Here is a 23487-nt window from a genome sequence, read left to right on the forward strand (position 1 = left end):
CAGAGAGATTATATAACCCCTGACTGCAATCTTTCAGAGATATTATATAACCCCTGACTGCAATGTTTCAGAGATATTATGTAACTCCTGACTGCAACGGTTCAGAGATATTATATAACCCCTGACTGCAATGTTTCAGAGATATTATATAACCCCTGACTGCAATCTTTCAGAGATATTATATAACCCCTGACTGCAATGTTTCAGAGATATTATGTAACTCCTGACTGCAACGTTTCAGAGATATTATATAACCCCTGACTGCAATGTTTCAGAGATATTATGTAACTCCTGACTGCAACGTTTCAGAGATATTATATAACCCCTGACTGCAATGTTTCAGAGATATTATGTAACTCCTGACTGCAACGTTTCAGAGATATTATATAACCCCTGACTGCAATGTTTCAGAGATATTATATACAGTGCATTTGGAAGGTATTCAGACCCCTTCCCCTTTTCCACATTTTGTTACGTTACAGCCTTATTCAAAAATGTATTAAATACATATTTTCCCTCATCAATCTACACACACTACCCCATAATGACAAAGCAAAAACTGGTTTTTGACATTTTTTCAAATGTATTTCAAATAAAAAACAGACACTTTGCTATGAGACTCGAAATTGAGCTCAGGTGCATCCTGTTTCCGTTGATCAACCTTGAGATGTTTCTACAACTTGATTGGAGTCCACCTGTGGTAAATTCAATTGATTGGACATGATTTGGAAAGGCACACACCTGTCTATTCTTTATTTATGTTTTATTTTACCTTTATTTAACTAGGCAAGTCAGTTAAGAAAAAAATATTATTTACAATGACGGCCTACACCGGCCAAACCCGGACGACGCTAAGCCAATTGTGCGCCGCCCTATGGAACTCCCAATCACGGCCGGTTGTGATACAGCCTGGAATCGAACCAGGGGGTCTGTAGTGACGCCTCAAACACTGAGATGCAGTGCCTTAGACCGCTGCGCCACTCGGGAGCCCGCATTGTCTATATAAGGTCCCACAGTTGACAGTGCATATCAGCGCAAAACCCACGGCATGAGGTCAAAGGAATTGTCCGGGTAGCTCCGAGACGGGATTTTGTCGAGGCACAGATCTGGGGAAGGTTATCAAATAATGTCTACAGAATTGAAGGTCACCAAGAACACAGTGGCCTCCATCATTCTTAAATGGAAGAAGTTTGGAACCACCAAGACTCTTCCTAGAGCTGGCCGCAATCGGGTCAGAAGGGCCTTGGTCATGGAGGTGACCAAGAACCCAATGGTCATTCTGACAGAGCTCCAGAGTTCCTCTGTGGAGATGGGAGAACCTTCCAGAAGGACAACCATCTCTGCAGCACTCCACCAATCAGGCCTTTATGGTGGAGTGGTCAGACGGAAGCCACTCCTCAGTAAAAGGCTTATGACAGCCCGCTTGGAGTTTGCCAAAAGGCACCTAAAGGACCATGAGAAACAAGATTATCTGGTCTGATGAAACCAAGATTGAACTCTTTGGCCTGAATGCCAAGCGTCACGTCTGGAGGAAACCTGGCACCATCCCTACGGTGAAGCATGGTGGTGGCAGCATCATGATGTGGGGATGTTTTTCAGCGGCAGGGACTGAGAGATTAGTCAGGACCGAGGGAAAGATGAACGGAGCAAAGTACGGAGAGATCCTTGATGAAAACCCGCTCCAGAGCGCTCAGGACGTCAGTCTGGGGCCAAGGTTCACCTTCCAACAGGACAACGACCCTACGCACACAGCCAAGACAATGCAGGAGTGGCTTCAGGACAAGTCTCTGAATGTCCTTGAGTAGCCCAGTCAGAGCCCGGACTTGAACCCGATCGAACATCTCTGGAGAGACCTGAAAATAGCTGTGCAGCAATGCTCCCCATCCAACCTGACAGAGCTTGAGAGGATATGCAGAGAAGAATGGGAGAATCTCCCCAAATACAGGTGTGCCAAGCTTGTAGCATCATACCCAAGAAGACTCGAGGCTGTAATCGCTGCCAAAGGCGCTTCAACAAAGTACTGAGTAAAGGGTCTGAATACTTATGTAAATGTTTTATTTCAGTTTTTAATTTTTTATAAATTAGCAAATATTTCTAAAAACTTGTTTTTGCTTTGTCATTGTGGGGTATCGTGTCTAGATTGATGAGGAAAAAAACTATCCATTTTAGAATAAGGCTGTAACGTAACAAAATGTGGAAAAAGTCAAGGGGTCTGAATACTGGCACTAACGACTGCTGCACACACCTTTTCTAGTCATATACTGGCCATACACACCATTATATATATTCTGGACTCTGACATTGCTCATTCTGATATTTCATAATTTCTTCCTTTTTACTTTTTGGATTATGTGCCTATTGCTAGGTAGTGTTACTGCACTGTTGGAGCTAGAAACACAAGCATTTAGATACGTATTACTGCATTGTTGGAGCTAGAAACACAAGCATTTAGATACTGTGATGTCACGAGAGGCTGTGTCCTGGAGGGACGTTACATCCCCCTGAGGTGGCTGCAAACCCAGACAGCTATGGCTCCATCTGCTGGTATGGTCGGGAACTCCACCCCTCTATGGCCAATCTTCCCACGCAGCTGAAACAAATCAGGAGCTGATGAGCTGAAGGTTTTGGAAGGGAAGAGACACACTGAGGGAGTGTGTGGGGGGTGAAGAAACACAGTCTCCAAGCTGGGCTCTCTGGAGGACAAGAGTGCTGCACGTCCACTTCCATGAGGAATATAAGGATTTGGAGATACTTACCTTTGGGAAATACTCACCTTTGGATATATGCACCTGTGGAAATACGTGAGAGACATTTGGAAGGACTTTTTGCTGGGTTGGCCACTAGCTGCAACGTGGACTACAGTAAGGCTGGGGAAAAGTTATCTGAGCGAGTGAGAATTATGACTTTGGATGTGGAAGAGACATCCCTGAACTGTTAACCCTTAAAGAGCCACAAGAGAACAGAATTTTGTTATATTTTCGTTAATTTCCCAAGACCTATAATAAAATCCTTGTTTTGTTTGAACCTTGTCTCCTTGCACTACTTGAGCAATCCCGCTGAAAGCTGTGTAGCCTCTCGTGACGTCACAATACGTATTACTGCACTGTTGGAGCTAGAAACACAAGCATTTAGATACGTATTACTGCACTGTTGGAGCTAGAAACACAAGCATTTAGATACGTATTACTGCATTGTTGGAGCTAGAAACACAAGCATTTAGATACGTATTACTGCACTGTTGGAGCTAGAAACACAAGCATTTAGATACGTATTACTGCACTGTTGGAGCTAGAAACACAAGCATTTAGATACGTATTACTGCATTGTTGGAGCTAGAAACACAAGCATTTAGATACGTATTACTGCACTGTTGGAGCTAGAAACACAAGCATTTCGCTGCACCTGCGATTTACATCTGCAAATCTGTGTACGCGACTAATTAACTTTGATTTGATTGGTTGACAGATGGTTGGGCATGTCAGTGTATTTGTGTGTGTGTGCTGCATTTAGGTGTGGATGAATAGAGGATGAGTAGAGGATGAGTAGCCTGCCTGCCTGCCTGCCTGTCTGTCTCACCACATGGTTTGAATCTGCTGCCTTTCCTCTTACAACTACCGACCAACTGGGATGACCTCACGTTTGCTTTGTAGACACAGATGAGGGCAGATGCGCGCACACACACACACACACACACACACACACACACACACACACACACACACACACACACACAGAGTAGTATTGAACCAGGAATAGGTAAGCCTCCTGTGCTGCTACTGCTAATGAAATCTAGTGAATCCATACACCACTCGATAAAGAACCTGTCTGGAACATAATAAAACATCTCAACGTTGAGGTAGTTATATTGAGTGGGTCCTCTGTGCTGGCTGGCTGGCTGGATCGATGGTCTGGTCTGGGTCAGAGAAGAAGGCTGTCCTAAATGCCACCCTTTTACATAGTAAAGTACACTACTTTTGACCAGGTAGTGCACTATGAATGGAATAGGGTGCCATTTGGGACGCAACCAAGGTGTTTCTTAATCAAAGGGTCTAGCAGCCAGCCTCAGTTCTCTGTCGTCACGGCAACAGCAGCTATCGGCAACCAGCCGCAGATCCATGTGTATGTCTGTCTGTCATCTCTCATACCATTTTGTCTCTGTCATCTCTTATACCACTTTTTAGTTGCCATGTAGAATTGTTGTAGAAGTGTGTAATTAAATATGTAGTTGTGTTGTTGTGCATCTCCTCCCCCTCCCCATCTCCTCCCCCTCCCCTCCCCTCCCATCCCATCTCCTCCCCCTTCCCTCCCCCTTCTCCTCCCCTCCTCCTCCTCTCCCCTATCCTCTGCTCCCCCTTATCTCCCCATCTCCTCCCCCTCCCCATCTCCTCCCCCTCCCCTCCTCCTCCCCCTTCCCTCCCCCTCTCTTTCCCTCTCCTCCGCTCCCCCTTCCCTCCCCTCCCCTCCCCCTCCCATCTCCTCCTCCTCCCTCCCCTCTTGCTTTGTGTCCGCCCTTGTTTCCCCATCCTGGATCATCCTCCATTCCAACACACTGTAATGCTGCTTTTAGAGGCGTGCACCACATCATCCAGGACCATCTATGCCTAACCGTGCTGCTGCCGCCAGGGGGGAAACGACTAGTCAGTACCAGGTAAAGTAGAGGGAGAGGGGAGGGGGGGATGGGGGAGGAGAGGGGAGGATGGGGGAGACAGAAGGAGAGGAGGTATAGGGGAGAAGGGAAGTGGTCTTTATAAAGTTTTTATTAACCTCTTTATCCGGATGGAAAGTACACACACACACACACACACGGTATGATAAGTATCAGACTCATGGGAGAAACCCCCGATTAGACTATGAACCAGACATGTCTAAGGACCACTATGGTACATGTTCCATATGCAAGTTAGAATCCAGGGCATGCATAGATCATTGGCTCTGTCATGTCATTTTCTACTTATCTATTATTCATGGTTCTATGCTTTTGTTCATTAACTAGACCAGAACAGGTCCCTGCTGAGTTATCCCCATGGCTGGGTCTTTGCTGTATATGACTAACATACCGACTCCACACGTCACCCTCAAGGTTTTTATCCTACCTACTAGAATACTATACACTGATCAGACACTGAACTGACCCCCTACCTCCCCAGGAGAGGGGACCAACGAGGCCAAGCAGAGAGGCTGATGGATACTGTGTATATATACAGGTAAAAGTCAGTAAATTAGAATATTTTGAAAAACTTGATTTATTTCAGTAATTGCATTCAAAAGGTGTAACTTGTACATTATATTTATTCATTGCACACAGACTGATGCATTCAAATGTTTATTTCATTTAATTTTGATGATTTGAAGTGGCAACAAATGAAAATCCAAAATTCCGTGTGTCACAAAATTAGAATATTACTTAAGGCTAATACAAAAAAGGGATTTTTTAGAAATGTTGGCCAACTGAAAAGTATGAAAATGAAAAATATGAGCATGTACAATACTCAATACTTGGTTGGAGCTCCTTTTGCCTCAATTACTGCATTAATGCGGCGTGGCATGGAGTCGATGAGTTTCTGGCACTGCTCAGGTGTTATGAGAGCCCAGGTTGCTCTGATAGTGGCCTTCAACTCTTCTGCGTTGTTGGGTCTGGCATTCTGCATCTTCCTTTTCACAATACCCCACAGATTTTCTATGGGGCTAAGGTCAGGGGAGTTGGCTGGCCAATTTAGAACAGAAATACCATGGTCCGTAAACCAGGCACGGGTAGATTTTGCGCTGTGTGCAGGCGCCAAGTCCTGTTGGAACCTGAAATCTCCATCTCCATAGAGCAGGTCAGCAGCAGGAAGCATGAAGTGCTCTAAAACTTGCTGGTAGACGGCTGCGTTGACCCTGGATCTCAGGAAACAGAGTGGACCGACACCAGCAGATGACATGGCACCCCAAACCATCACTGATGGTGGAAACTTTACACTAGACTTCAGGCAACGTGGATCCTGTGCCTCTCCTGTCTTCCTCCAGACTCTGGGACCTCGATTTCCAAAGGAAATGCAAAATTTGCTTTCGTCAGAAAACATGACTTTAGACCACTCAGCAGCAGTCCAGCTCTTTTTTTCCTTAGCCCAGGTGAGACGCTTCGCGCTGTTTCTTGGTCAACAGTGGCTTGACACGAGGTATGCGGCAGTTGAAACCCATGTCTTTCAAGCGTCTCTTGGTGGTGGATCTTGAAGCCCTGACTCCAGCAGCTGTCCACTCCTTGTGAATCTCCCCCACATTTTTGAATGGGTTTTTTTCACAATCTTGACTAGGGCGCGGTGATCCCTATCGCTTGTACACTTTTTCTGACCACAGTTTTTCCTTCCCTTTGCCTCTCTATTAATGTGTTTGGACACAGAGCTCTGAGAACAGCCAGCCTCTTCTGCAATAACCTTTTGTGTCTTTCCCTCCTTGTGCAATGTGTCGATGGTCGCCTTTTGGACAGCTGTCAAATCTGAAGTCTTCCCCATGTTTGTGTAGGCTTCAGAACTGGACTGAGAGACCATTTAAAGCCCTTTGCAGGTGTTTTGAGTTAATCAGCTGATTAGTTTGTGGCACCAGGTGTCTTCAAAATGTAACCCAAAATGTAACAATATTCTAATTTTGTGACACACGGAATTTTGGATTTTCATTTGTTGCCACTTCAAATCATCAAAATTAAATGAAATAAACATTTGAATGCATCAGTCTGTGTGCAATGAATAAATATAATGTACAAGTTACACCTTTTGAATGCAATTACTGAAATAAATCAAGTTTTTCAAAATATTCTAATTTACTGACTTTTACCTGTATATACACACACACACAGCCGTCTGGAGTTCAAGACTAGGTCACCTGCGTCTCCTTACAGCACTTCACTCCCATCCTTTTCCACCCCACTTATTTCCCGGGCCCTCACGTCTTCTGTCTAGCACCCCCCCCTTAAGAGTACCAACCAAATAGCAGAAAGCACTCTTCTCCCTTCTCGTTCACCTTGCCTCCTGTCTCCTGCTCTCTTCTCGTTCACCTTGACTCCTGTCTCCTGCTCTCTTCTCGTTCACCTTGACTCCTGTCTTAGTGCCTCGGGGTGCACAGACAACAGAGAACCATGTGTACACGGAAGCACCATTCTAGTATAGTCAACATCCTAGTGTAGGTAGCCTGTTGACCTATTATAATATTGACATTTTACATTTTAGTCATTTAGCAGACGCTCTTATCCAGAGTGACTTACAGGAGCAATTAGGGTTAAGTGCCTTGCTCAAGGCACTCGACAGATTTTTCACCTAGTCGGCTCGGGGATTAGAACCAGCGACCTTTCGGTTACTGGCACAACGCTCTTAACCACTAAGCTACCTGACGCCTCGTTTAAAGTTATGAACCTTTATTCATCATAGACTTTGTACATGCAGCTGAGTATAAAGCCCAGTAAATGTTGTACACAGAATTATTTTGCACTTTATTTGATCTCCTGCTTGATAGATCATTACTTTTCAGAGAGCCATTAATGACATCAAGGTGATGCTGTTTTATTCCGTTTAGGAAAACATATTCATGGTCTCTTATTATGAAATTCTCCCTTTGACCAATTAAGTGGCTTCAGAAAATTACACTTCTAGAATGTTCCCCCTCTGTTTTCATATTGCCAGACAGTGACCGTGTGCTTTTACAAGGTAAGAAAAGTTCAACAACATTTGGTAAGGAAAATGTCTGTAGAAAAGCTGACTTTTCATCTCCTGTTCTGAATGTTAAAAGCGTTATTAAAGCTGAATGTCTCAGGGTTCAGACGGAGGCTTTTGTGGGAAAGTTTCAACGCAAACTGCAGCAGCACGGCAGCACCTGAGTCTAACATTTAACATAAAAAACATTTAAACTGTATTTTTCTTCACATTGTGAACCTTCTATTGAATATCCGCCTACAGTCTTTATGCATGCCGACTATTGTCCATTAATCCAACACTGTTCTCTCACCTCTCCACTTTCTGTGCCTTTGGTGAATCCAAATGACTACTAGACGATGTGCTGTTTCTCTCCTCTGCTCTTGGGTATTCTACCATGAAACACTGTACACTCAAGGACTGAGACTAGACCACTCAGGAACACTGAACACCTCTTGAAAAGCTATTCTGGTGTGTCTTTGGCCTTTATACTCTAAGTTGGGTGATTGTTCAGCTAAAAACAGTGTTGGTCTATGTGCTGTTTCTCTCTCCTCGCCTGAGTATTCTGCCATGAAACACTGGAGCCGCAGCTTTAATAGACAAGTGCTGCACACATAGGAGGCATACCAGGAGCTCTGCTGAGGCCTCTAGGCATCTGCCCACAAGATGTTTCTGTGTCAGGGAGGGTGGGGGTCGTGGTCAGGCCCGGGGTTAACACTCATAAAGTCATAGAATGGCACAGTCGGAACCTGGGGCCCTCAGAACATCTTTATTTTGAGCCTGTCAGTACCACGGGGGGCATGTGTTTATGAGCAGGGAGGGCTGGCGGCTACTTAGGTTAAGTGCTGTTGGGCTGTGAGGAGGACAGGAGTGGGTAGGTGCATGTTAAAGGGGGGTCAGGGGAGGATCCCCCTTACTATGTTAAGCACTCGTTTGGGGGAAAAAAACGTTATGTAAAGTCTATAAATGATTATGGTCATAATTATTGTGCAAGTGAGGGGTGAAGTAAGGTCTGTGTGTGCATGCCTGCTGCAATGTGTTTCTGCCTGTCTGGCTGAGGTGGCCAGACGTGATTGCTCAGATTCCTTTTGCCGTCCCGGGGACCTTGTCACAAAACGTCTGACAGAAGATCAGTCAGTCAGTCAGACAGACAGACAGACAGACAGACAGACAGACAGACAGACAGACAGACAGACAGACAGACAGACAGACAGACAGACAGACAGACATGGTTTAAGGCTCCTCTGCTAGACTAGGACCCAACACATCCACAACTAACGGTCTCTGTAAAATGTACTGCTCTATATTAGAGTTGTAATGAGATGTGTAAATTCAGTTATTGTCCGTTATTGCGTTGATATACACTGAGTGTACAAAACATTAGGAACTCTTTCCATGACATAGACTGCCCAGGTAAATCCAGGTGAAAGCTATGATCCTTAATTAATAATAATAATAATATGCCATTTAGCAGACGCTTTTATCCAAAGCGACTTACAGTCATGCGTGCATAAATTTTGTGTATTGGTGGTCCCGGGGATCGAACCCACTACCTTAGCGTTACAAGCGCCGTGCTCTACCAGATGTCACCTGTCAAATCCACTTCAATCAGTGTAGATGAAGGGGAGTAGACAGGTAAAGAAGGATTTGTAAGCCTTGAGACAGTTGAGACATGGATTGTGTATGTGTGCCATTCAGAGGGTGAATGGGCAAGACAAAAGATTTAAGTGCCTTTGAACAGGGTATAGTAGTAGGTGCCAGGCGCACCGGTTTGTGTGTGTCAAGAACTGCAATGCTGCTGGATTTTTCACGCTCAACAGTTTCCCTTGTGTGTCAAGAATGGTCCACCACCCAAAGGACATCCATTCAACTTTACACAACTGTGGGAAGCATTGGAGTCAACATGGGCCAGCATCACTGTGGAACGCTTTCGGCACCTTGTAAAGTCCATGCCCAGACAAATTGAGACTGTTCTGAGGGCAAAAGGGGGTGCAACTCAATATTAGGACGTTGTTCCTAATGTTTTGTACACTCAGTGTGTTTCAAAACAACATTCATTGCGTGTATTAGATTATACGACATTTGTGGAGACATCATATTTGGACTGTTGTTGTGATATGTACAGCCTCTATACTGTTAGCGTGTCCTAGACTGGCGGAGGGTTTCAATATAGTTTGATATAAACATGTTGGGTTCAGGAAGCTAGCTAGTAGCTGCTGCAGTTACACAGGGCACCACAACTCTCCTCTTCCCTGTGACCCTCATATCTACTGTCACATTTCAGTTTTAATAACCACCACACACACACAGTACTACCACACACACAACACTCCCCTCCTCTACGCTAGGCTACGCTAACATAGCTCAGGGTGCTGCCTAGCCCCGTAATAGCATAAATAGCCCAGAGAAACATAACACGGTAGCAGAGCAGAGGACTGAGCACCCATAATATTCTACTAATGGTTTACTAATGAAAAGCTGTGGATCCAGTGAGCCAGCCATGTAGGTGCCAGCTCCTCTAGAGAATGGAATGTAGGTCATGGGGGTTTTGGTAGGCAGTGGCAATGCAGCACTGGAAACACAGGCTGGCTGGTTGGCCGGCTGACTACATATCACTGCAGCTCTGGAAACCGGCTGACTGACTGACTGGCTGACTGGCGTTGCTGTGGCTGGGTCTGCCTGGCTGGCTGGTTGACTTGCTACATATCACTGCAGCGCTGGGAACACAGGCTACATCCTGGCTGGCTGGCCAATCTTTAAAGAGAGGGAGAGAATTGATGTGCTATTGGATTTTCTGAGTGTGGGTCTGCTTCATGTTTTCCATGTCTCTGTAGAGTGGGTGTGGTGTTGAATTGAAAGACGAGCAGTAGAAGATTGTGTTGTTCAGGATGTGATGGGCTTTGGTGAAGGGTTAGAATGATGTTTGAGGGCCGTTTCAGATATATTGCTTGTGTTTATGATGGTTTGATAGTGATCGTTGAAAAGAAGGCATGTTCAAAAATTATTTTTATATAACAGGATATCTTCTCTACACAAATGTTCCTAATCCTGTTGTGTCAATCATCTCCTAGTGAAGCAGAGACCCAAGTCACATGGGGAAGCACCTACTGTTTATAAGAACAAACAGGCCTCCCTCGTCATAGCTTAAGACAGATCTGTCTTGTTGTGTTGTATCATTAGTTTCTGTCTTGTTGGGTTATATCATTCGTTTCTGTCTTGTTGGGTTATATCATTAGTGTCTGTGTTGTTCGGTTGTATCATTAGTGTCTGTGTTGGGTTGTATCATTAGTGTCTGTGTTGGGTTGTATCATTAGTGTCTGTGTTGTTGGGTTGTATCATTAGTGTCTGTGTTGTTGGGTTATATCATTAGTGTCTGTGTTGTTGGGTTATATCATTAGTGTCTGTGTTGTTGGGTTGTACCATTAGTGTCTGTTGTTGGGTTGTATCATTAGTGTCTGTGTTGTTGTTTATATCATTAGTTTCTGTGTTGTTGGGTTATATCATTAGTGTCTGTGTTGTTGGGTTGTATCATTAGTGTCTGTTGTTGGGTTGTATCATTAGTGTCTGTGTTGTTGGGTTGTATCATTAGTGTCTGTGTTGTTGGGTTGTATCATTAGTGTCTGTGTTGTTGGGTTGTATCATTAGTGTCTGTGTTGTTGGGTTTTATCATTAGTGTCTGTGTTGTTGGGTTATACCATTAGTGTCTGTGTTGTTGGGTTGTATCATTAGTGTATGTGTTGTTGGGTTGTATCATTAGTATCTGTGTTGTTGGGTTGTATCATTAGTATCTGTGTTGTTGGGTTGTATCATTAGTGTCTGTGTTGTTGGGTTATATCATTAGTGTCTGTGTTGTTGGGTTATATCATTAGTGTCTGTGTTGTTGGGTTGTATCATTAGTGTCTGTGTTGTTGGGTTGTATCATTAGTGTCTGTTGTTGGGTTGTATCATTGTCTGTGTTGTTGGGTTATATCATTAGTGTTTGTGTTGTTGGGTTGTATCATTAGTGTCTGTGTTGTTGGGTTGTATCATTAGTGTATGTGTTGGGTTGTATCATTAGTGTATGTGTTGGGTTGTATCATTAGTGTCTGTTGTTGGGTTGTATCATTAGTGTCTGTGTTGTTGGGTTGTATCATTCGTGTCTGTTGTTGGGTTATATCATTAGTATCTGTGTTGTTGGGTTGTATCATTAGTGTCTGTGTTTTTGGGTTGTATCATTAGTGTCTGTGTTGTTGGGTTATACCATTAGTGTCTGTGTTGTTGGGTTGTATCATTAGTGTATGTGTTGTTGGGTTGTATCATTAGTGTCTGTGTTGTTGGGTTGTATCATTAGTGTCTGTGTTGTTGGGTTGTATCATTAGTGTCTGTGTTGTTGGGTTGTATCATTAGTGTCTGTGTTGTTGGGTTGTATCATTAGTGTCTGTGTTGTTGGGTTGTATCATTAGTGTCTGTGTTGTTGGGTTGTATCATTAGTGTCTGTGTTGTTGGGTTGTATCATTAGTGTCTGTGTTGTTGGGTTGTATCATTAGTGTCTGTGTTGTTGGGTTGTATCATTAGTGTCTGTGTTGTTGGGTTGTATCATTAGTGTCTGTTGTTGGGTTGTATCATTAGTGTCTGTGTTGTTGGGTTGTATCATTAGTGTCTGTGTTGTTGGGTTGTATCATTAGTGTCTGTGTTGTTGGGTTGTATCATTAGTATCTGTGTTGTTGGGTTGTATCATTAGTATATGTGTTGTTGGGTTGTATCATTAGTGTCTGTGTTGTTGGGTTATATCATTAGTGTCTGTGTTGTTGGGTTATATCATTAGTGTCTGTGTTGTTGGGTTGTATCATTAGTATCTGTGTTGTTGGGTTGTATCATTAGTGTCTGTTGTTGGGTTGTATCATTAATGTCTGTGTTGTTGGGTTATATCATTAGTGTCTGTTGTTGGGTTATATCATTAGTGTCTGTGTTGTTGGGTTATATCATTAGTGTCTGTGTTGTTGGGTTGTATCATTAGTGTATGTGTTGTTGGGTTGTATCATTAGTGTATGTGTTGTTGGGTTGTATCATTAGTGTCTGTTGTTGGGTTGTATCATTAGTGTCTGTGTTGGGTTGTATCATTAGTGTCTGTTTTGGGTTGTATCATTAGTGTCTGTTGTTGGGTTGTATCATTAGTGTCTGTGTTGTTGGGTTGTATCATTAGTGTCTGTGTTGTTGGGTTGTATCATTAGTATCTGTGTTGTTGGGTTGTATCATTAGTGTCTGTGTTGTTGGGTTGTATCATTAGTGTCTGTGTTGTTGGGTTATATCATTAGTGTCTGTGTTGTTGGGTTGTATCATTAGTATCTGTGTTGTTGTGTTGTATCATTAGTGTCTGTTGTTGGGTTGTATCATTAATGTCTGTGTTGTTGGGTTATATCATTAGTGTTTGTGTTGTTGGGTTGTATCATTAGTGTCTGTGTTGTTGGGTTATATCATTAGTGTCTGTGTTGTTGGTTTATATCATTAGTGTCTGTGTTGTTGGGTTGTATCATTAGTATCTGTGTTGTTGGGTTGTATCATTAGTGTATGTTGTTGGGTTGTATCATTAATGTATGTGTTGTTGGGTTGTATCATTAGTGTCTGTGTTGTTGGGCTGTATCATTAGTGTCTGTTTTTGGGTTATATCATTAGTGCCTGTGTTGTTGGGTTATATCATTAGTGTCTGTTGTTGGGTTGTATCATTAGTGTCTGTGTTGTTGGGTTGTATCATTAGTGTCTGTTGTTGGGTTATATCATTAGTGCCTGTGTTGTTGGGTTATATCATTAGTGTCTGTTGTTGGGTTGTATCATTAGTGTCTGTGTTGTTGGGTTGTATCATTAGTGTCTGTTGTTGGGTTATATCATTAGTGTCTGTGTTGTTGGGTTGTATCATTAGTGTATGTGTTGTTGGGTTGTATCATTAGTGTATGTGTTGTTGGGTTGTATCATTAGTGTCTGTTGTTGGGTTGTATCATTAGTGTCTGTGTTGGGTTGTATCATTAGTGTCTGTTTTGGGTTGTATCATTAGTGTCTGTTGTTGGGTTGTATCATTAGTGTCTGTGTTGTTGGGTTGTATCATTAGTGTCTGTGTTGTTGTGTTGTATCATTAGTATCTGTGTTGTTGGGTTTTATCATTAGTATCTGTGTTGTTGGGTTGTATCATTAATGTCTGTGTTGTTGGGTTGTATCATTAGTGTTTGTGTTGTTGGGTTGTATCATTAGTGTCTGTGTTGTTGGGTTGTATCATTAGTGTCTGTGTTGTTGGGTTGTATCATTAGTGTCTGTGTTGTTGGGTTGTATCATTAGTGTCTGTGTTGTTGGGTTGTATCATTAGTGTATGTGTTGTTGGGTTGTATCATTAGTGTCTGTGTTGTTGGGTTGTATCATTAATGTATGTGTTGTTGGGTTGTATCATTAGTGTTTGTGTTGTTGGGTTGTATCATTAGTGTTTGTGTTGTTGGGTTGTATCATTAGTGTCTGTGTTGTTGGGTTGTATCATTAGTGTCTGTGTTGTTGGGTTGTATCATTAGTGTCTGTGTTGTTGGGTTGTATCATTAGTGTCTGTGTTGTTGGGTTGTATCATTAGTGTCTGTGTTGTTGGGTTGTATCATTAGTATCTGTGTTGTTGGGTTGTATCATTAGTATCTGTGTTGTTGGGTTGTATCATTAGTGTCTGTGTTGTTGGGTTATATCATTAGTGTCTGTGTTGTTGGGTTATATCATTAATGTCTGTGTTGTTGGGTTGTATCATTAGTATCTGTGTTGGGTTGTATCATTAGTGTCTGTTGTTGGGTTGTATCATTAGTGTCTGTGTTGTTGGGTTGTATCATTAGTGTCTGTTTTTGGGTTATATCATTAGTGCCTGTGTTGTTGGGTTATATCATTAGTGTCTGTGTTGTTGGGTTGTATCATTAGTGTCTGTGTTGTTGGGTTGTATCATTAGTGTCTGTGTTGTTGGGTTGTATCATTAGTGTCTGTGTTGTTGGGTTATATCATTAGTGTCTGTGTTGTTGGGTTATATCATTAGTGTCTGTGTTGTTGGGTTATATCATTAGTGTCTGTGTTGTTGGGTTATATCATTAGTGTCTGTGTTGTTGGGTTGTATCATTAGTGTCTGTGTTGTTGGGTTGTATCATTAGTGTCTGTGTTGTTGGGTTGTATCATTAGTGTCTGTGTTGTTGGGTTGTATCATTAGTGTCTGTGTTGTTGGGTTGTATCATTAGTGTCTGTTGTTGGGTTGTATCATTAGTGTCTGTGTTGTTGGGTTGTATCATTAGTGTCTGTGTTGTTGGGTTATGCCATTAGTGTCTGTGTTGTTGGGTTGTATCATTAGTGTCTGTGTTGTTGGGTTATGCCATTAGTGTCTGTGTTGTTGGGTTGTATCATTAGTGTCTGTGTTGTTGGGTTGTATCATTACTGTCTATCCTCTGTGAAAGCAGGCTCTGGTAGATCTGTGCTAGGGGAGGCCAGGTGTGTTAGAACAGTCAGAAAGAGACAGTGGGACTGTGTTACAATAGACGGTCAACAGAGAACAGGCAGAGAGAGGAAGTGATGGTGTCACAGGGCTGAACAGAACAGATGGACGTGGATTCGGCCATGGCACTGTGACTGGGTGAAAGGGGTGGCTGGCTTGGTTCAGGCTTGCCAGAGAGAGTAGCCCGGGCGTCATCGCGTCACGCTTTGCCCCGTGGGTAACAGAATCTCCCTGCTCCTCTCATTACAGGAGACAGCAGCAGCAGAGACCTCCGGGTGGAGGAGGAGACAGGAAGACCCAGAATCCTCAGCAGCAGTTGCCACAACAACAACAACAACCTCCATCTCAACAACAACAACCGGTCCATCAGCAACAGAATGACCAGCAGCAGCAGCCCGGGCCGGGGGGTAATGGTAGACAGCGTGGAGGTAGCCACGGGCAGCAGTTCCAGGGTCACGGCGGGCAGCGCCAGGGACCTCCCCACCACGGCTACAGCCAGAATCGCCGCTGGCACCACAACCAGAAGGGGCAGGGAGTAGGACAGGGACCACAGGGGCAAGGGGGCCCGACAGGGGACAGAGACAGGGACAGGGGGCCAACCCCAATGGGAGACAGGGACAGGGGGCCAACCCCATTGGGAGACAGGGACAGGGGGCCAACCCCAATGGGAGACAGGGACAGGGGGCCAACCCCAATGGGAGACAGGGACAGGGGGCCAACCCCAATGGGAGACAGGGACAGGGGGCCAACCCCAATGGGAGACAGGGACAGGGGGCCAACCCCAATGGGAGACAGGGACAGGGGGCCAACCCCAATGGGAGACAGTTACAGGGGGGCAACCCCAACGGGAGACAGAGACAGGGACAGGGGGGCGGCACCACTCAGAAACACCAAAGAGACTGAGAATGTGAAGGCAGAGGAGACCAGCACCAGGCTGGAGACAGAGAGCTCCAGGGGCCCCAGTGAGGGGATTCCCAGCCAGCCTGGGGACCAGGAGAAGGGCCAGAGCCCGACGAGGAGTGACAAGCACAGGGACAGCCAGCTGGACGAGGGCCCTAAAGTCAGCCTGCTGCAGTCATCCAAGGAAAGGCTGAGGAGGAGGCTAAAAGAAAAGGTAAACTAAAACTCTTTACTGTCTTATCTGTCTGCCAATCACCATCAGTCTTAGGCAGACCATGCCCTCCCCTTTATACACACACATTCGCATTGCAGCCACACACATAGTAATGAATCCATCATTTTAGATGCACACACACACACACAGGTTGCTCAGTCTGTCTGGTAGGTGGGGGTGCAGCTCTCTTAATTCATAAAGATGAACAGTGGGGGCCTCCCGGGTGGCACAGCAGTCTAAGGCACTGCATCGCCGTGCTTGAGGCGTCACTACAGACCCGGGTTCAATCCCATTCTGTGTCACAACCGGCCGTGACCGGGAGTCCCATAGGGCGGCACAATTGGCCCATCGTCCGACACATTGGTGCGGCTGGCTTCCGGGTTAAGCGGGCGGGTGTTAAGAAGCACGGTTTGGCGGGTCATGTTTCGGAGGACCCATGACTCGACCTTCGTCTCTCCCGAGCCCGTTGGGGAGTTGCAGCGATGAGACAAAATCGTAATTGGATCGCAATTGGATATCACAAAATTGGGGAGAAAAGGGGGGTAAAAAAATATATCTAATAAAGATGAACAGTGGTGGCTTGTCTGTAGATTCTGCTGTTGTGGGTCAACTTCTCTCGTAGCCTAACTCATTACTTGTGTCTGTTTAGTTCCTAACCTAAGTATCTAAGACGTGGATGCTCCTAACCCCCTTACAGCCTGCAACAACAAGACTGAGATTAACAGACAGCTTCAAACACGCCGATCTAGAGGGAAACCCAGGCTGAGGCTCAGATGGCACCCTATTCCCTATATAGTGCACTACTTTTGACCAGGGCCCCTATAGGCTCTAGTCAAAAGTAGTGCACTATATAGGGAATAGGGTGTAATTTGGAACACAACCAGAGAGAGGAATTTAGCTAAATGGGGGGAAACATGGGACATTATCCAGTCAGATCCCTGTCTGCATTTGGGTCCAGGGTCATATTCATTAAGGCATACCATAGCAAAACGGTTTGCAACGGAGAACGAAAACTGCGCTTCTAATTGAATAAATCCAGGTAGTCCCTGTTTCAGTCCACTTTCTTTGATTTGATGCCAAATGAATAAGACCCAGTATAGCAGGGGTAGGCAACCCTGTTCCTGGAGTGCTTCAGGTACTGCAGGATTCTGTCCCAACTAGGCACCACACCTGACCAACTGAGCTAATTGATCAGTTCAGTGATTGCCTAAATTCAACACACCTGGTCTTCCAGGTTGGTTACATCAAAAACATGAAGTCCTTGCAGCACTCCAGGACCAGGGTTGCCTCCCCATGCAGTATAGCGTACTCCTCATTAAGGATAGCTCTATGTGCTGCCTTGTATGGTGAGAACAACCTGACCCTCCCTGGAGACTCACTGACACGGTGTTAAGAAGCATACTGATGATGTCATATTCTATTGATCTGTTGTCAAACCATATTTCCTCTTTCAGGGGTTTTACTCCCTGTGTAAGCGGTTTGGTTAAACATCTATTGAGCAGAGAAAGGCACCATGTTTGTTCATATGTCAGCTCAAATACATGATTACAAAATCTGTGGTTTTTAATGACTAAGCAGTTTCCTGGACACCATTAAGACTAGCTCTAGACTGAAAGGCTGTGATTCTCCATTGAGCAGGATTTTTTTCTGCTGTTCTCCAGGAGGAGGCTGTGGTGTCCCTGGTCGGGCCCCAGCAGAGCCGCATGGACCGCTTGCTGGAGATCCTGAACAGCATGAGGAACAACAGAGCCGGGGTGGACGGCCAACTCAGCTCCTTCATGGAAGAGGCCCAGAGTTCGGCCCAGTCAGAGGAGACCCTGGACCAGATAGTCAGCACCATCTACGGCAAGGCCCTCAGCGACAGGAGCTTTGCTGCTACCGCTGCCAGGCTCTGTGACAAGATGGCCCTCTTTATGGTGGAGGGGACCAAGTTTAGGTCACTGCTGCTCAATATGTTACAGGTGAGAGGAGAGGGAGAGATGGGAGACGGGGAGGGTGGTGTGGGGTTCGTACATGCGTACCTGTCTGTCAGACAGACAGTGACTGTGAGTGGTGTCTATCTCAGTGTGTGAGTGTGGATGGTCATAATTGGTGTCAGTGGCGGTGTGTGACGTGGGGTAAATGTCACAGCTAATGAAGGTTCTGCGAGGTCACAGCCTGAGGGGGTTGACATACGTCCAGCCTCTCCAGATAATGTCTCCTCCCACCCACGTCTGTCCTGCCTACATTATGGCCCAGCGCCTTCCTCCCTGCCTGGGTGTCACCACCATTGCAGACACAGTCTGGGAGCTCTTTCGCTCTCATTCTCTCTCTCTTTCTGTCTCTTACTCGCTCTCTCGCTTACACTCTCTCTCTCTCACCCCCCCCCGCCGGCTCTCTATGGCTGACGTGCCTGGCAGAATGTTAACCCATCTGCTGCGTCACTGCACTCCTCCTCTCTGTTTGTCTCCCTCGTTCATTTTCTTCCAAATTCAATTGATTGGACATGATTTGGAAAGGCACACACCTGTCTATATAAGGTCCCACAGTTGACAGTGCACGTCAGAGCAAAAACCAAGCCATGAGGTCGAACGAATTGTCCATCGAGAGTACCATAAAATGTCTGCAGCATTGAAGGTCCCCAAGAACACAGTGGCCTCCAGCATTCTTAAATGGAAGAGGTTTGGAACCACCAAGAGCTGGCCGCCCGGCCAAACTGAGCAATCGGTGGAGAAGGGCCTTGGTCAGGGAGGTGACCAAGAACCCGATGGTCTCACTGACAGAGCTCCAGAGTTCCTCTGTGGAGATGGGAGAACCTTTTTTTTTTATGCCAAGCGTCACGTCTGGAGGTAACTACAGTGAAGCATGGTGGTGGCAGCATCATGCTCTGGGGATGTTTTTCAGCGGCAGGGACTGGGAGACTAGTCAGGATCAAGGGAAAGATTAACGGAGCAAAGTACAGAGAGATCCTTAATGAAAACCTGCTCCAGAGCGCTCAGGACCTCAGACTGGGGCGAAGGCTCACCTTCCAACAGGACAACGACCCTAAGCACACAGCCAAGACAATGCAGGAGTGGCTTCAGGACAAGCCTCTGAATGTCCTTGAGTGGCCCAGCCAGAGCCCTGACTTGAAACAGATCAAACATCTCTGGAGAGACCTGAAAATAGCTGTGCAGCGACGCTCCACATCCAACCTGACAGAGCTTGAGAGGATCTGCAGAGAAGAATGGGAGAAACTCCACAAATACAGGTGTGCCAAGCTTGTAGCGTCATACCCAAGAAGACTTGAGGCTGTAATTACTGCCAAAGGTGCTTTAATAAATGTTTAATGAAACATTTCTAAAAACCTGTTTTTGCTTTGACATTATGGGGTATTGTGTGTAGATAAAAACGTTTAATCAATTTTAGAATAAGGCTGTGATGTAACAAAATGTGGAAAAAGTCAAGGGGTCTGAATACTTTCCGAATGCACTGTAAGTGAAGTGCTGAAAGAAGCATTTTTAGAAGCCCACAGCACTGCATAGAAGTTGGTCGAAATTACCCTGCTTTGTCCTCGTGTTTCTTGGCTATTTACATTGTTTTGTTCACACTCTCGGTTGTTTTTCAATGATAGTTTGAGTTTGCTTCAAGTGTTAGCGACGAGACCAGAGATTCAGTCTCACCAGAGAGGAAGAGGCGAAGCGAGAGGCTCCACTCCCGTCAAAATCTGTCCACGCAAGAATACAGCCATAAGCAGACCAACAGGAGATTTTTGTTATAGAGCTCTATGAGAGTGTCAGATTTGGTCAACCAAAACTGTGATTGCTAAGTGAGGCTTATTTGATCGAATAGAAGTTTAGTTTGTTGCGAATGTACTGATATAAGTGGAACCAATAATCGCTTCTATTACACCAGATGTATGTCTTTGAACCGATTTATTTTAAAATCCCACAAAGAAGGTATAAGGATAATTTAGTTGCTAATGGCAGCCTGCAGTACCCCGGTCGGCCTTCAACCGGAGTTACTCGAGAGTGGGCAGCATTGAGAGAGCCTGCAAAGTCTTCCTGGAGTAGCTCAAACTGGGCCTGTTATGTCTCCATGTTATTCATGAACTTCTTATCATTGACACCCTTCCTCAAATACTTTTGATTTTGCTCTCTACCCTCCTCTTCCCCTCTCACTCCCCTCCCCCCATCCCCCTCTCTACCCTCCTTCCCCCTCTCACTCCCCCCCTCCTCTCCACCTCTCTACCCTCCTCACCCCCTCGCTTTCCTCCTCTCCTCCTCTCTACCCCTTTCCCCCTCTCACTCCCCCTCTCTACCCTCCTTCCTCCTCTCACTCCCCCCCTCCTCTCCCCCTCTCTACCCCCCTTCCCCCTCTCACTCCCCCCTCCACCCTCCTTCCCCCTCTCACTCCCCCTCCTCTCCCCCTCTCTACCCTCCTTCCCCCTCTCACTCCCCCCCTCCTCTCCCCCTCTCTACCCTCCTTCCCCCTCTCACTCCCCCTCTCTACCCTCCTTCCTCCTCTCACTCCCCCCTCCTCTCCCCTCTCTACCCTCCTTCCCCCTCTCACTCCCCCTCCTCTCCCCCTCTCTACCCTCCTTCCCCTCTCACTCCCCCTCTCTACCCTCCTTCCCCTCTCACTCCCCCTCCTCTCCCCCTCTCTACCCTCCTTCCTCCTCTCACTCCCTCTCTACCCTCCTTCCCCCTCTCACTCCCCCTCCTCTCCCCCTCTCTACCCTCCTTCCCCCTCTCACTCCCCCTCTCTACCCTCCTTCCCCTCTCACTCCCCCTCCCTCTCCCCCTCTCTACCCTCCTTCCTCCTCTCACTCCCCCTCTCTACCCTCCTTCCCCCTCTCACTCCCCTGTCTCCCCTCCTCTCCCCATCTCACTCCCCTCTCCCCCTCTCACTCCCCCTATCCCCCTCTCCCCCTCTCTGACGTCCCTACAGTGTTCAGTGTGTGTGTAGCCAGGCAATGGTTTGGTTTGTCGGCTGGGTGCTAAGCGCCCGTAGCTGTCTTTTTAGGAAGCGAGTGCTAGGCTTGTTTCCTCCCCCTGGTGTCACGTTGTAACCCGCCCCCCCCCCCTCCCCTCCCGTCTAACAGAGAACTTCCTGTCCCATCTGGCACGGCTCGCCGACCACCGAGTGTGTACGTGCGTGCAATTCATAGCTGTGTTTGTGTGTGTTTGATGCAGCGCTACACTGAGACTTCAGCCACTCAGTTTCTCTGTCATCTACAGGAGCCAGGCATGTAATGTTAAACTCCTATATCTCCCTCCTTATGTCATCTCTGTATAAATGCATAATGACCATTAACCTGCATCAACCTCAGCTGTTTAGACGGCTCTGCACAGATTGTTTAACTTGAATTAAATGTTTTTTCCCAGCATGTTTTCATGCTGAACTTTCTCATTGTCAAGTTGATATAAAGTGTCGTTATTATCAATTAGCCAAGTTAAAAGAAGGAAACATGCAACACCCACAACGGTTAGTATTTTTATGCAAATGTTTTGCCCACTAAGACATGAACATTAAATGGATTTATAAACCTTTTCCCACTTTAGTGGTTTTGAATTATGTTTTTTTCGACCATCGGATGCCTTCCTACATTTGACTGTCTCACCACTGGACTGGTACTGCACCATACAACTGGACTGGTACTGGACCATACAACTGGACTGGTACTGCACCATACAACTGGACTGGTACTGCACCATACAACTGGACTGGTACTGGACCATACAACTGGACTGGTACTGGACCATACAACTGGACTGGTACTGCACCATACAACTGGACTGGTACTGCACCATACAACTGGACTGGTACTGGACCATACAACTGGACTGGTACTGCACCATACAACTGGACTGGTACTGCACCATACAACTGGACTGGTACTGCACCATACAACTGGACTGGTACTGCACCATACAACTGGACTGGTACTGCACCATACAACTGGACTGGTACTGGACCATACAACTGGACTGGTACTGCACCATACAACTGGACTGGTACTGCACCATACAACTGGACTGGTACTGCACCATACAACTGGACTGGTACTGCACCATACAACTGGACTGGTACTGCACCATACAACTGGACTGGTACTGCACCATACAACTGGACTGGTACTGGACCATACAACTGGACTGGTACTGCACCATACAACTGGACTGGTACTGCACCATACAACTGGACTGGTACTGCACCATACAACTGGACTGGTACTGCACCATACAACTGGACTGGTACTGCACCATACAACTGGACTGGTACTGCACCATACAACTGGACTGGTACTGGACCATACAACTGGACTGGTACTGCAACATACAACTGGACTGGTACTGCACCATACAACTGGACTGGTACTGGACCATACAACTGTGTGTGTAGGAGAACAGTCATAACCAGTTACCACCTCTTCTTTACCTCCTCATTGACAAACAGAATCATGCTTAGAGCAGCGGTGTTCATGTTTTGTGTTCCACTCTTCCGTTGGGTTGTACAGCCAAAGATGCCACCCTATAACCCAACCAGACGTGCTTCTCTTCTCTCTCTGTAGAAGAGCTCTATAGAAGACTGACTGCTATTTGTTAACATACTGTAGGAGACTGTGTTTGCTGTCTTCGTGTCTTTCTATGAGTGAATCATTCATTCCCAGCAGATTCTCTGCCTCCCAGACCCAGTTGCACAATGACAGTGTATATACTTTAAGTAGAGTAGAGTAGACTGATGTGGGTTTGGTATGGTAAGGGATGTTTTAAAAGCAGTTGATATCAGATATGATCTGCGTCACATCTCAGTCTCAACTCTGGTGAACTTCTGAGTTACATTGTTTTCTCTCCTGTCTCTAGCCCCTACAGAAAGACTTGCTGAAGCTATACGCTGTGCCCTAGTTTGTTTTTTGCAGTGTCTTTGTGTTGTGTTAATATTGTATTCACCCCTGTCTCTGTCCTCTGCAGAAGGACTTTTCTCGTCGGGTGGAGCTGCAGGCGTCTGACGTGGAGCGTTGGTTGGGATTCATCACCTTTCTGTGTGAGGTGTTTGGAACCATGAGGTCCAGTGCTGGAGAACCGTTTAGGGTGTTGGTCTGTCCTATATACACCTGTCTCAGAGAGGTTAGTACCCTGTTCCCTGCACACCTACACACCTCCACCTGTCTACCACCATACACTAACACACCTCTACCTGTCTACCACCATACACTAACACACCTCTACCTGTCTACCACCATACACTAACACACCTCCACCTGTCTACCACCATAC

The 23487-nt window shown here is 45.8% G+C and overlaps 1 protein-coding gene across 1 annotated transcript in view; it reads left to right on the forward strand.

Annotated features, from left to right (window-relative positions):
* Window positions 1-23487, forward strand: part of LOC121574514 (CBP80/20-dependent translation initiation factor) — a 172392-nt gene that overhangs the window by 121975 nt on the left and 26930 nt on the right. Inside the window, exons 9-12 of the mRNA XM_045222758.1 lie at window positions 4568-4648; window positions 15385-16249; window positions 17911-18210; window positions 23182-23337. Of these exons, the coding sequence (XP_045078693.1) occupies window positions 4568-4648; window positions 15385-16249; window positions 17911-18210; window positions 23182-23337 (1402 nt within the window). The remainder of the gene's footprint in view (window positions 1-4567; window positions 4649-15384; window positions 16250-17910; window positions 18211-23181; window positions 23338-23487) is intronic.

The sequence above is a fragment of the Coregonus clupeaformis genome, chromosome 9, assembly GCF_020615455.1.
Source record: "Coregonus clupeaformis isolate EN_2021a chromosome 9, ASM2061545v1, whole genome shotgun sequence".
NCBI lineage: Eukaryota > Metazoa > Chordata > Actinopteri > Salmoniformes > Salmonidae > Coregonus > Coregonus clupeaformis.